Genomic DNA, 14,792 nt, shown 5'->3' on the forward strand with positions numbered 1-14,792 from the left:
ATTTTTTCTACTTTTCCTTGGCGGGCTCCAAGATTTTGTTGGAGGTGTGTTGGGGAGATTTTACACCTCCAGACTCTTGTTTGGCTGCAGGCTGTCTGGGCTTCCTGCTGACTGGCTCTGGTGGCGGCTTCCCATTGTTCCTCACTGATGACTCAGAGAAACAGGAAAGAGATCTGCTGGTGAACAAAAAGCACAACCACCAAACAGGTGCCTGTATTCTGATCTAGCAGAGGACAAACCACCTCATTCTGGATTTTTTCCTAAGATTCTTATCTGCAAGTATGAGACTCAAGAGGAATGGTTCATACACACTGAACGGGTAAGAGCAAGCCTGCATCCTCTTTCGAATTTTCATCATTAAACCCACTTGAAAACGGAAGCCTTTATTTTTCTTTCTAGTGATGGGGTACGTGAAATAATGACCAAGTCTTTTGTCTCAAAAAGAGTGGAGGATTGCAGCATATGAAATATGCAGCTTATTTGGCTTGCTTTCTTGTACATTTTGTTAGTTTTTCTTTTAAAGCGTGTGCATTTGGTGGGGGCAGGTTAGAGTTGTCAGTGTGTTAAAATGAGGTGGATCTGCTCAGTAAAACCACCAAAGCATTAGGAACTGTGTGATTCCCAAAGAGATGCCTGTGGTAATTATTTTAAGCACTTGCCAGCAAACACCCCATGCTTTTGATACGAACAAGAGCTAAACTCATTAAATGTGATGCTCCCTGATAGGGAATACAAATTACTTCAAATTTAGTCAGTCTAAAAAATTAGTTTAAGTGGTTTCAAGTACTTAAAACTACACTGAGTTACTTTACTAGTTTTGTAGTTTTAAAAATACTGATTTTTTTCCCCCTTCTGCTGTTAAATCCTCTCAGTAACAGAGAATATACCATTACTGTAAATAAGATAACTGACTAGATATTCCTTGCTTAAGAAATCTTTCTGTAATAATTGAAAATAGAGAATTTTCAGATGAAAGTGTTTCTTTTATAATTGCATTCGATTTCACTAAAGCGGATTCTTGTATGTCTTCATATGATACACGTTTTATTTTTTGGCACAGCATACCTGAACTGAAGAGGGCTTGCACTTCCATGGTGCTGTCTTAACTGTTTATTAGTACCTGGCAGGTGATTTGACAAGCGAAGAAAGTTGTTAGTCTTGGAGTTTCATTTTACTTCACTGCTGCTTTTAACCTTCTGTACTGAGTAAACGTTGTGATAAGTGTTTCATGGTGCAGTTGGCTTAGTGCTGCATTCCTGAAAAACCCAGATATATTTCAGAGTACAAGTGTGCAGACTCTAGTCCATAACTGCCTAGTTGCTTTAAACTTGTGGTTCATTGTGTACTTGATTGGCAATCTCTGCACAAGAGAGGCATATAGCATGGTGCAAGCAGATCAGATAGGAAATACTTTGGCAGTGTTGTTCAGCTGGTCTGCACTGTTTTTGCCTGCACTGGCTTGCACAATGCCACTTAGAAGGGTCCTTTGCTTTGCCAACATATGTTTAAATTTGATTTTTTTAAAAAAAAATTAAATTAGATTTGGATTAGGTTTTTTAAATGACAAAGTAGATGGATGCTAACATCTTCCCGGCTTATCCTTAACTTTTTTTAATAACCGTAATAAAAATTCCATTATCTGACTGCATAAAAAAAACAAACATAATTGAAAGTTACTCTCTTACAATTCTTACAATATTTGGTTTTAAGCTGTAAGATGAGTTTGTCACTCAATGGGATTGAGTTTGTAGTAGACAGAGGTTAAGAATGTATTAGCATTAACTTTTTTGGCAGAAGTTTTTGACCCTTTGAGAGATTATCTTTATTTAGAGTGTCAATTAAGAAATGGTGCTGAAATAAAAAAACCATAATGGGTATTGCTTATGTTAAAGGATTTTTTAGATTTTAGTTATGGGAAGCACAATCTTTAACTGATTTGAGGTTTATTAAAAATTAATTCATGGTGTAGAACTTCAGGGAAATAAGTTGTGCAAGATCACCCTGTGCAGCTGTTCTGGCTTGTTGTAACTCACAAGATGCTGCATAATCATTTTAAGGAATTTCACTTGTTGTGGCCCAGTGCATACCTGGCATTACATTTTACGGCAAGCATTTAACTGGAAGTGTTGTATTACAGTGAGTAAAACCAGTGGCACCCAAATGCTTGCATGAAAAAGAAGCTTCAACTGTGAGTTTGTGGGAGACTCCAATATTATCTGATTCTAACATGCTGATGTGCTTTGCTCTATTAAACAACAGATGCTGAGGAGTGAATTTATCTAATTAAAGAAATTCCTTTTATGTTTATCTCTTGCCTAGATGGTTTAATAATGCAAGGTAATGGAAAAAGAGCTTCAAGTATGTTTTCCTGTTTAGCCTAAACTTTTGGCATGTCAGCAGAAAGGCTTGGTTTGATCTTTAGGGGTTTTTGTTTGGAACAGCATATTCCACTTGTCAGGTGGAGCGGCAGGCACCCTGTTGCACAGGTCAATTCAGGAGAGGGGAGCTCATTGGTGTGGAATGTTGTAGGGCAAATAGAAACACTGCTGCAGCAGGTACCTGCACATGGTGAGGACATAGTTACTGTGGGATTACTGTTTACAGTGTAGTGCATGCTTCTTTTTTTTTTTTTTTAAAAAAAAAAAAAAGCAGGTGGTTTGTACAGCCAAAACATGAGTATCTCAAGATAATCAGTGTGTTCAGAGATGTAACTGCAGAGTATGGCGATAAAATTCCCAAGTATACTCTGAATCAGACAAGGTGGTGTTATGCTAAATGTTTAATAATGTTAAAGCATAGAAGTTGTGTATCAGGAGCAATAGGAAAGAATTCTTAACATCACAAGTCACTTTGGCACCGTCCTACTGTATCAAATCTTATTTTGTAAACTGGAGCTATTGAATTTGCAGGAAGTTCACATTAAAGTGTGTAACAGCATTTGTGAGGGAGAACAAGAATACTGTTTAAACACTCAACTTTTAAAATGAAAGTGCAACTTCTTGTTCTCCTTGCATATTGTATCCAGATGTTCTTAAAAAGTAATAAACTGTGCCTAACTCATTAAGTTCTCACAAATTGGTTACCAAGCTCTAAACAGTGTTTTTGTTTTACGTGATGCTGGTATCTTGGATGAGGCAATCAAGAAGGGTGATGGGAGAAGCCCAATCTCTAGGATACAGGGGTTACGTGAAGACCCTTACATCTTTTGCATAAAGATGCTCACTTTTCCTTCTCATAGTTCTGTCTTTGATATCATAATATCATGTCATAAATTACATACTCCCCAAAACTGCAGATATTTGATCCAGTTTTCAGGAAAATCTTGATTCTTGCTTTTAATTTTGCTTGTAAACAAGGAGCTGTAGCAAGAGTCATCACAATAATTATTTTTTTTCTTTGGGTATGATTTGGTCAGGTTCCAATTTGCACTTGTAAGCTCATAAAGGAGGAGGAAGACTGCAAGGGGAGCTAAGATACTTGAAAATGTTTTCAAACCTAGTACCAGCAAAAAGTTCTCCCTGCCTAGCCTCCCTCCTGTTCCATTGTACCTCAGTTGATAGGAGTGTAAGAGCTGTATGCGTATAAACTGGAAACACATGTAAAGTCCAGAGTTTCACTTAGAAACTGATTTATAGGGATTCTTTCAGCAGGTCTCACTGGACGTGGGCATGTTTGCTCTTGCTTTTTCAAGCTGGTAACGGTTATGCATGTTTGTGGAAACAGAGGGATCTGGCACTGAGATTCATAGAGGACACTGAGTTAGGAGACCTACCTTATTATCTTGCTGAGACTGAGGTAGAAATCTTACCTGCCAGCATCTCTTTGACAATGTTGTTAAGTCAGCTTTGCTGTTATGTGCTAACCTGCAGTATGCTGATTATATTTCTTTGCATTGCAAAGCTTTTTATAAATGATCTCTTTTGAAGGTCATCTTAACTTGGGAGATATCCCTTTATTTGCTTGGTGCTGTGTTTATTGACAGTGAAAAATGCACTGGCAATGTAATCATTTCAGCATCATTTTTTCTCTTTGCAAATGCTATTTTTTTTGGTCTTCTCTTGTCCCTTTTAGTGTTTGGAATTACTGATAGTCACTGTAAGTGCTTGCACACTGGTAAGGTGTCAAATAACAAATGTTGTTTATTACACATCTATTTCCTCTCTTTCTCCTAATGACTTAAGTTTAAGGAAGGGTGTGAATCCAAGCATGCATTTCAAAAGATAAGACCTCAACCCACCCAAAACAAATATGCAGATTGAACTTTGGTGTGATTTAAGCTTCCTGTGCTTTTTAAAATCATAATGCATGGGGCTACACATTCCTATAACCTTTGTAGTGACGCAGACAGAACCGTGCCCATCTTGCTTTACCTTCACAATGGCCATGCCCACTGTAGGAAAGCCTTGCCTCAGTGTTAAGTAGGTTGTGCAGCTGTAGAAGTGAAGAGCTCCTTTGGACAGCTGGCAACTTGCTGACCTTGCTTCAAATATCATAGGATATACTGAAAAACAGTTTTTACTAGGTAAAATTGCACCCAAAGTGGGATTTCTGAAGACATTTGTCAGTGAGCCACATGATGCCTCATCACTCTCTTCCGCTTTGCATGGCAATTTTGACAAGGCCATGCAGCGTACACTGCAATATTTTCTAAATCAGTGCAAGTTTAGAAACTTGACAATTGTCTGAAGATGACTCTTAAAAATAAGCAATGATATCTGCAACTCCTGCACAGCAGCCATCCCAGACTCATGGTAATGGAAACTGAACATCATCTACAAGAGGTTATTTGTTCAAACAGATATGTAGCACAAAGTCAAATGTTTAAATGTTAATTAAATGATTCTTATGTTCTCATCTTACTGTACCTGACTGCACTGCTGAATATCTGCTGTGTGGCATGTCTTCCTGGGACATTTTTAAGTGCCAAAGGAATGTAGCTAGATCATGCATTCAGAAATCTGGCAGGGGTGAAAGCTTTGAAAATGCAGTGTTTGCAGCTAGCATCTCAGTGCCTGTGCTGCTGAGGAGCACTTGCTCAACCTTCTTGAAAAGTTTGTGTTTAGCTTGTGATGTCAGTGTTTCAACTGAGAATTCAAATAGTTTGACATCTCCCTTCTCCTGCCCAGTACTGCCCTGGGTCCTTCTGAAAATGCTCTTTGAGTTCTGCTCTGCACAGAGATGCTTTTCTTTGTGTGTGTGTGTGTGTTTTTGGGGTTTTTTTGTTTGGGTTTTTTTTTTTCTTCCCCCCTTGCATTCATCTCAGGACTATGTGTACATGAAGGTGTTTATATATAATCAAAGGCAGAAGTAACCAATGCCTTGAAACAAATTCAAGTTGGATGGGGACAAAATACTTAGGAATATCTTAATGATTAATGGATACTCAACTGACTCTGATAAAATATTGTTGGCCCCAAGATCTGTTTCCTCTGCTCCAAGCCACTGCTTTAAACTAATGAGTCTTGATTTTGAGCCAAGCACTGAAATTGAAAAAGAATTTATTTTTCTTGTGTGCTTCCGTCTTGTACTGACGCAAAGCAAGCCAAGGAGAAAAAGTGGTATCTTATGTTTGTTTTGCCCAAAAAAGTAGAAATCGGAAAGAGCATAATAAGTCTGCTTCAGAAGGCTTTTTTATTATGTATCGTTTCAACTGCAGGAAAAATAGCATTAAAGGATGTGACAAACAGCTCATGAAAGCCTGTTGAAATAGCTCATCTGGCAGACAGAAGTAGTATGAACACCCAAATACCTTATCTGAGGAGAAGCAGCTGTTTGAACTGCTTTACAGTCCTCCCAGATTACTGCAGTTTCTGTTGTGAAAAAGGGAAAATCTAAGGGTAGCAATACAGACTGTTATCCTTGGAAAGCAGAGCACAGATTTATCAGAATAAGGCAAAAAATGTAGATTATCCACTTTAGTTTTTGTTGGATTGGGAATCCATTTTTGGAGAGTCTTCTTTAGAATGCTTTATGGTATCAAAAATGTAAGCCAAGATGCAATATGCCAGCACTGCTGACTGAACTCTGCTTGACTCGAGTCACTCGAGGTGATCTTAGTACTTGGTCAGCTGTAGCCCTTTGCACTCATTTGTAACTTAGTTACAGGTTTGCTTTTCCATTTTCTGAACCTGACACTGATTTTTCATTCAGTGTGCTTCAGTTAAAGTAAGGTGGCTTCTCATGTGTCATTAAAATGCCCCTTATTTTGTTCTTTTTTGGAGGAGGAGGGTTACTGCAGTGTATGCAGGGATGACATTTCAGTAATGCATTTGGATGTAGACTGAGATCTGAGGACATTCTGACTGCTGGGTGTGTAAAGAGGGGGAACAGCCTCTCAGGGCAAGCAAAATGTGGCAAATGTTCTCATTCACAAACAGCAGAAGTTTCCTTTATAAAATACTTTCCCCCAAGTCTCCCACTCCCCTGCATCCCATGTTTGCCATCACATTACTGCCTGGTGACAAGGCTAAACGATGAGGACAGGATTTCAGCTTTGCACCTTCCCCCCCACACAGCAAGCAGTGGAGCCAGGAAGGGCTGCTAGCTGTTCCTGACACTGCTGTGTGCTCTATGCCTTGGAGATTTGTTCGTGCAGGTTCTGGTTGGTGTGCTCTGCCCAGTGCTCTGCCTGAGAAAGACCCCCTCTTACCTTACTGTTGGCTTTGCTGTAGGAACTGTGGAGAAGGGGTATGGAGCCATCGAAACCTGGAGGAGAGTGACAATGAACGCAAGGGTCTTGAAAGCAAGCAGTAGGGCTGTCACAGTCTGGTGACAAGTACTTAACCATTTGCAGCAATTCCACCACATTTTGGCGTTAATTATGTATCCTGGGTAGTCCTGCTACTGTCTGCCTTACATGAGAAGGTGATGGTATGTTTGTCAAGTAGAGGGAGATGGAAATATGGTACAAAATACCGAACCACTTCTAGAATTGTAATTCTGAGTATTTTGAGTTAATGATCACCTTCAGGAACGATGTTTCTTTTGTAGAGATTGTGGGTATTATTTTTCTAACTGTTGTCTTCTATATTCAGCCTGGCTGTTCTGGTAACGTTTGTCCTACAACACAAGATTTATGATCTCACATGTGTTTTCTTCGGGATTTTTTTGCATATGTGAGCAGGCAAAAGTAGTTTAAGCATTTTTATATTCATTAACAATGTATGTGTAAAGATTTAAACTGTAAGCCTTATATGGGGAAAGTATTATAAATGTAGTGCTTCTAAATAGAAGATTTCATTAGAACTCACACTGTGAGTCATTATTGTTACATTAATAGAGCTATTCCCAAATATGGATTTGGAACTGGGCCTTCTTCATGGTGAATGCTGCAGATGACTTACAGAAAATAAGTATTTAAATATAAAATTGTTTTTTGGGGTAACCTCTTGATCTGCCAGTTATTCAGATCAGTGGAGCATATAGTGTAGAATAATCTTGTAATGTAATTCTGAAACTGTAGTACTTTATGCCAGATGATATTTTAGTTGGAAAAAGTGGTTAAGAAATAAAAATCTCAGGCTGTGATGTAGAAAGATGCTCATTTTAATACATACTCTTAAAACTGGCCTGATCAGTTAGTCTCCTACCCTTTGGAAATATTTAAATCAAAGAATAACCTATAGGAATATATGTTCATTCTCATAGCTTATCTATGTGCAGCTAACAATAACTCTTCACAAATATTTTATTAGTGTCTTCCAGAAGCAAAGATTTAATTCAGAACTCCAGACTGTGCTGTTGCAGGTCTTGTGTGTGTATTCTTCTCTCCCTCTTCCTGGGGCAGCCCCCCCAGTGTATATATTTACTTACTGGAAATGTTCCACCTCTTGATATAAAACAATGTTGTGGCACAAATTCAAGGAAACTGTCATCCTTCCTCTTATAAAGAAACTCAGGTGGTCATAAATGCTCATATTAGGATTTGAGTATTACAAAGATATTGTTCATTAACAACCTGTGTCCAGAACACAGAACAACAAAACACTTTAGACACTTAACTTTTCTCTCTCCCTTCTTTTTTTTTTTTTTTTTTTTTTTTTTGTGGAGTGTGTAGTGTGGTCAGGGCTTCTAATGAAGGTAGTATATATGCAGGGTAAGAAGTAGCCGTATAATTAATCTGTTGTGCACCAGAACTATTAACATCCTGTCGTGGTTTAGCCCCAGCCAGCAACTAAGCACCACGCAGCCGCTCGCTCACTCCCCCTACCCCGATGGGATGGGGAAGAGAATCGGAGGAGTAAGAGTGAGAAACACTCCTGGGTTGAGATAAGAACAGTTTAATAATTGAAATAAAGTAAAATAGTAATGCTAATAGTAACAGTATAATAATGGTAATCATAATAATAATGATACACGAAGCAAGTGATGCGCAATGCAATTGCTCACCACCCACCGACCGATACCCAGACAGTTCCCGAGCAGCGATCGCTGCTCCCTGGCCACCCCCCCCCCAGTTTATATACTGAGCATGATGTCATATGGTATGGAATAGCCCTTTGGTCAGTTTGGATCAACTATTCTGGCTGTGCCCCCTCCCAGTTTCTTGTGCGCCTGGCAGAGCATGGGAAGCTGAAAAAGTCCTTGACTAGCATAAGCAGTACTCAGCAACAACTAAAAACATCAGTGTGTTATCAACATTCTTCTCCTACTAAATCCAAAACACAGCACTATGCCTGCTGCTAGGAAGAAAATTAACTCTATCCCAGCCGAAACCAGGACACATCCCAATTTATAGCTCATTAATTATAATTAGGGGCAGTGAATTAACTAAACTTTTACACCAGTTACTGTGAATTGCAGGTTCAGTAGCTTGATATGCAGTGGACAGTTTATTTCTGCTGCTTCCCCCTAAGATGCTCTGAGGACTAGAGCTTTTTAATGGGATATTACTGTGAAAACATAATGAACAAATATGTTAAATATAGCCATTTTAAAAGCTTTTTTCAGTGAATTCAAGCTTTCTGTTAAAATAGAACGGGAGCTTGTTTTCTTCCCTTACCTGCTGTCAAACCATACCTACAATAATGATGATGTAAACTGAGGTTTCTTTCCTCATAGCTGCATTGAGGGGACTCTGTATGGTCCACTGTAGAAAGAAAAATAAAGCAAAACCTGTTAATGATTTTTTTTTTTTAATCTTCCATTCCCAAAGCTCTGTCCTGCCAATGATGCAGGATGAACCAGCACTTTGCTTAGTGCTGCCAGCTCAGCTAAAAGAAAATGTGAGTTCTTTAACTTATTCTATGTGGGAGAGGACAGCAGCAATGCTGATGGATGCTAACCATGCTGACTTTATGTGCGTGTCAGGTTTAATTGGCTTGGGAGCTTTAATTCATGACAGTCGTGCAGCTATGTTACTCTAAGGTATTGAACCTATTCTTTTGGAAGACAAGTCTTTGCTTTCCCAGTTACAAGTATATTGTTGATACGGCAACATGGCAGTTTTCTGAGGGAATTTGATATTTTTTTTCATTATAATTTGATTTCGTGGAGCTTGTTAGGGGATTTTTTTTTGAGTCATGGCTCATAGAACACTCTGAAGAGGAACTACATTGACTACATATTTAAATATTTTTATGGGGTTAAATGCTGTGTTTTGTAATATGCTCAGGACTCACTGCACTTAAGATTACTAAAAAAATATTTTTTTCAGCCCCATAAGTGTTCAGTCTCACATCGACAAGCACAAATTAAGGTAGCTATTCAGGAACTGAAAGAAATCAGATTTTTTGCAGGTTTATTCCATTTTTTCACTAAAATAATTTGATTTCTCAGTGGTTGGAATATGGCTTTTTGAGAGAGATTGACTCTCATCCAGTTTAGTGCTCTAATACTAAGCAGTTTGGATGTTAGATGCTTTCTGTGAAGGTACATAACATACCAAACTTAGTGTGTGATGCAATCAAGTGGGGAAAGATTGCTTTAGAGGAGGCCGGTTGGAGCTCTGCACTGCATCGTAGCTTGCACAATGCCAGGTGATACTGGGGGTCTCTGGAGTTACCCAAGCATTTGCTGTGCAACTTAGATTCTACATAGAATCAACCACGTTGCCAAAGGAGCATTTCTCTTATATTTGTGCTGGTTGTACTGACCATTCATGTCATAGAATCACAGAATGCTTTGGGTTTGAAGGGACCTTTAGAGGTCATCTAGCCCAGCCCCCCTGCAGTGAGCAGGGACAGCTTTAACCAGATCAGGTTGCTCAGAGCCCCATCCAACCTGACCTTGAATGTTTCTAGGGATGGGGCCTCCACTGCCTCGCTGGGCAACTTGTTCCAGTGCTTCACCACCTTTGTTGTAAAAAATTTCTTCCTTATATCCACTCTAAATCTATCCTCCTTTAGTTTAAATCCACTATTCCTTGTCCTGTCGCAACAGGCCTTGCTAAAAAGATTGTCCCCATCTTTCCTATAGGCCCCCTTTAAGTACTGAGAGGTCTCCCTGCAGCCTTCTCTCCTCCAGGCTGAACAACCCCAACTCCCTCAGCCTGTCCTCATAGGAGAGGTGCTCCAGCCCTCAGATCATTTTTGTGGCCCTCCTCTGGACCCACTCCAACAGTTCCATGTCCTTCTTGTGCTGAGGGCTCCAGAGCTGGAGGCAGTACTCCAAGTGGGGTCTCACCAGAGCAGAGTAGAGGGGCAGAATCATCTCCCTTGACCTGCTGGACACACTTCTTTTGATGCAGCCCAGGATACAGTTGGCCTTCTGGGCTGCAAGCGCACATTTTTGGCTCAATGTCATGAGGGACCTCTCTTTTTGTGTTCCAGGGTATGGTTTAAACAAAAAATGCTGTTTTCAAAACGTTATTTTTCTAGGTCTGTAACTCTTCTTTCATGGAAGAGTACTGTGCATTCACTTTGGTTTCCCTCCTGTTGTCCGACAGAAGGGATCAGGCAGATTTGCATAGGGGCTGATTGTTGTTTTAGAGAAGGTTTTGCAATCAGAAAATTACCTTTTAATAGCTTTCTGTAGCCATTTCCAAGCCACAGGGTATGAAATGCCTTCTGGGGAATGCCTTGAACTCTGAAACCAATGCTGATGCCTTTCTGAGGTGACCTGGAAGCCGGCAGCATTGGAGCAGTGCAGTAAGAGCTGTTAAGCACAGGACCCTGTACCGTAATGCCGGAGGAGGTTGTCTGTGCTGGGAGCAGTTTGCTTCTTGCAGAGCTTGCCTGCCCCAAATTCCTCACCAGTCCCCTTTCTATCATGGGAGCCAACCACGTGGTGTGCTCCTTGCTACTGTCCTTGAAAGTGGATCCAAGGCTAAGGAGATAAGGGAAGGTAGGCAGCTATGGCAAAGAACAAGGCAGGAGAGTCTGTTGTCTCCAGCCACCAAGCTGGAAAACTAGCTGGGTCTTCTTTTCATGCTTGGAGACTCCTGGAACGGGTAGATAGCTGGCGATTTTGGCACGTGGGGAAGGGAGGAGGCTGGCAGAGGGGATGCATCAGGGTACGTGCATGGACTGCACTGGCATGGGCTGGAAGTCGTGGTATGTATTCTGTGATGGAGGAATATGTGATACAGGCATATTATGCAAAGTTATGTTGGAGACACATGCTACAGAAAAGAAAAATGTGATTTAAACCCTTTTGGGAGCTGCTGATTAATAGCACTCCATGAATGTTAGAGCTTTTCTTAATATAGGCAGCGTAAACTCTGAAAGAGCTGGATACTTGGAACACTCCAGGTTTTTTTTCTGCCAGATAACCAATTTGGGATCTAAATTATATGAAAGTTAATGTTTTTACCAAATTGTGCCATCCCTGTGTGATGAAAAGCTTTTAAAAAGCTCTAAGCCTAGAATGAATTTAGAGCATGTTACAAAGAGTAATCTCATGCGAAATTTTGCATTGTAAAAGTAGGCTAGGACATACCATGTAAAAACAAAAGGCAAACTATATATGCGTTCTTGGTGCCCACTGAGGATAGGCAATCATGATTGTATTCCTTTAGTGTCTTGTGTATCATCCACATCTGCTCCCATGGTAAAACTTTTTGAATGTTTTCCTAATGAGTCCCCCTCCCCCTCCCCAGCAGTGGCTAGAAAGGCCTTCTATAAGTACCTATAGGTTCTGGATTTCCGATGTAGGTGGTCATAGAAACATTCAGACCCTGCCTAGTGAAAAAAAAGGTCAGATACTTAACTTTTGGATTTAGTAAGTTATTTTAGGATTTTTTTTGGTAGCTCATATACAGGTAGTTTCAAACCAGCATCTCAGGAGTTTTTTTCAGTGGAGAGCCTTCTTTGTGTTCATGCTCATTTTTTCCCTGCTACTAGTTTTTAATGTAAGTTCCTGGAATATATACGATCAAGAAGATCTGTCCTTCCAGACATACAAATTACAGTTATCAAGTGACTGACATTTGTAGAAAACTGGCATACTTTTCTGTCCTAATGATTTTCTTTTTCCCCTGAGCTAAAGACAATATTGCTGTTAGCTTATGGTTTCTGAAGTGGAGGTGTAGAACTTTTCATGTGCTCTGGGGAGCTATACTCTGCACTTGAAACAGTATAGTCTCATTTATGAAATACGGATAAAAATGTCTAGCCACTTTATAAGGAGCTTAAGAACTAATTCACTTGTATGGTTATTAAAAAAGGCGTATTTTTTTGCTTTTGTTGCCTTTACATAAAGGTAAGGAAAGTCCTATGCAAGGGTCTAACCACCTGAAAACTCAGGTACAAATAACTATTTTTACATTTATGGGTAAGTCTGCATAAAATATAAATACATTTGAAAACAGCAGCACCAGGGTGAGTAAACATTACTAAGTCCAGCCATCCTGTCGCTTACCTTAGAATAATTACTGGTCTGCATTTGAAGAACAAATCTTAATGTTGCCAAACTCCACCTTTTTCCTGCCCAGTCTGTATGTGGGAGAGTCTTTATAAGAATCTATTTCCTGTTTCCCAGACAAGGGAGGGGGAAAAATGTGTTTTCTCCTTGTTCTGAAAAACAAAAGACAGGCAGTGACTACATACCCACATCAGCTGCCAGCCTAAACGTGAGCACATAAAGAGCTGAAGGCTACAGCAAGTTCCTTAGTTTAACCCTCGGCAAAACAGCACATTGATACTGCAGTCTATCTCATTGGGACTTACCCTCAAAGTTTTATGAGAGAGAGAAACTGCCCGAAAGGTGATAAAAAGAGCTGGATGTGTAGTTTTTATTATCTCACTTTGACCCAATCTTTGAAGCATAGAAAAATAGTCTGTATCTTCCCCCTTTCCTTGCAGGATTTCTTCCCAAATGCCTTGTTTTCAGTTTTGTGGATTAATTTTTGTCACAGATTGTTAAGCTTTGAAGAATAAGTTTTGCAAGGAACAAAGTAATCATAGCATTTTCCAAGTGCAATGCTAATCAATTTGTAACAACAGTAAAAACGTACAGGATAAAAACAGAATGATTTTCTTTTGACTTAGAGGGATATCAGCGCAGGTGTGGCAGCTCTGTTTCTCCAAGACCAAGTCTATTCATTTATATTTTGATGGCTATTCCAATTCTGTCCCATATTACGTGAACAAGAGTAGCTCCAGCCTTTTCCCACCTTAAATTTTGAAGATTATTCGTATTTGTGCATCCTGATTTAAAATAGTACAAATCGGGACTGCTGTGTTTTGAAGTAAACTCCACTGGTACAGATTACAAAAATAAATTTTACTTTCATACAGGTGGCTTCAAACAAGTTCATGTCTCCTCTTTATGCTCTCCTTTTAAGGAAAAAAAACCCATACTTCGGCTCGCTGTGGGAGAAGTTTGCAGTCAGTAATGCAGTACATGATCAATAGTGGAGTTGCAGTGCTCAGATACAGGCTAAGTAGTAGTGTGTCACTGAGTATTAGAGAGGTCTATGAATAAGTGACAGCTCTCCTAAAAATGGTTCAAGAACTAAAAGCAAGGTTTTGGGTTTTTCAGAAAGCTGTGGAATTATCAGTTCCTTCTTCTCTGTTACACTGTGGAAGGGAGTTATGTTGTGTGTAGGTTTGCTGCTTTTGCTCTGTCCCTTAGCTCACACTCTGACTATAGTGGTTCTGAAGGGCATTTGGTGGGAGGGAGAGAGTTTCTTACTGTTTCAGAGAAATTTAGTGGACTGAATAAATAAATTGAGCTTTTGATATTTTACATGTATTAAAAATCTAGATAGATTAATAAGTTTTCAACTTCACTGCCATGACACTGTCCATAGGAAATAATAAATGTGAATTTCCACTTCTGTATGCACAGGATAGTTTATCATAATGAATCTGCTCTATAGTATGAGTAAGTATGATACTGATGAGGAAGTTTCTGTGTTACAAACTATATTGCAATACAACCTAAATATTTTCACTGTCATGTTCTTGAAAAATAATTGCAGTTTGTCTGTTCCCCTCTAGGTACATACTGGAATATGGCAATGCAATTTCAAAATAGATTCATCTCTGAGGATTAAAAAATTATTTATAAAGTATTTCTTTAAGAGCATGCTTCATCTCAATCTTAGGAGAGTAATTCCCTGTTTGCCCAAAATACATACTTCAAGCTTCATACACGCTTCAGGATTCAGACATAATGCTCGGGCTTGATTTTCTTTATTGTTTTCGCTTAGAGTGATCCTTCAAAGGGTGGTCAGAAAACTGCAAGACTGGAAGAAGATTATTGTCTTCTGGTAATCTATGACTGTGGTCTTGAGCTGTTTTCTGACACGTGAATGTGCACTGAACAGCTCCACTTGGATTGCCCTTCTCCAGTCTCAAGCCCGAGTCCCCTATTTCTACAAGTGTTTTCCTGTGTTCTGGAGTGCTTCT

The 14,792-nt window shown here is 39.5% G+C and overlaps 1 protein-coding gene across 2 annotated transcripts in view; it reads left to right on the forward strand.

Annotated features, from left to right (window-relative positions):
• Positions 1-14,792, forward strand: part of MOB2 (MOB kinase activator 2) — a 126,216-nt gene that overhangs the window by 62,423 nt on the left and 49,001 nt on the right. The window contains exon 1 of one of the 2 annotated variants that reach the window (XM_075712070.1): positions 91-319. The exons of the other annotated variant lie outside the window; for it this stretch is intronic. Coding sequence (XP_075568185.1) covers positions 282-319 — 38 coding nt within the window. The 5' untranslated portion in view covers positions 91-281. Of the gene's footprint in view, positions 1-90; positions 320-14,792 lie in introns of those variants that run through there. 2 annotated transcript variants of the gene reach the window in all.

The sequence above is a fragment of the Pelecanus crispus genome, chromosome 6 (genome assembly GCF_030463565.1).
Source record: "Pelecanus crispus isolate bPelCri1 chromosome 6, bPelCri1.pri, whole genome shotgun sequence".
NCBI lineage: Eukaryota > Metazoa > Chordata > Aves > Pelecaniformes > Pelecanidae > Pelecanus > Pelecanus crispus.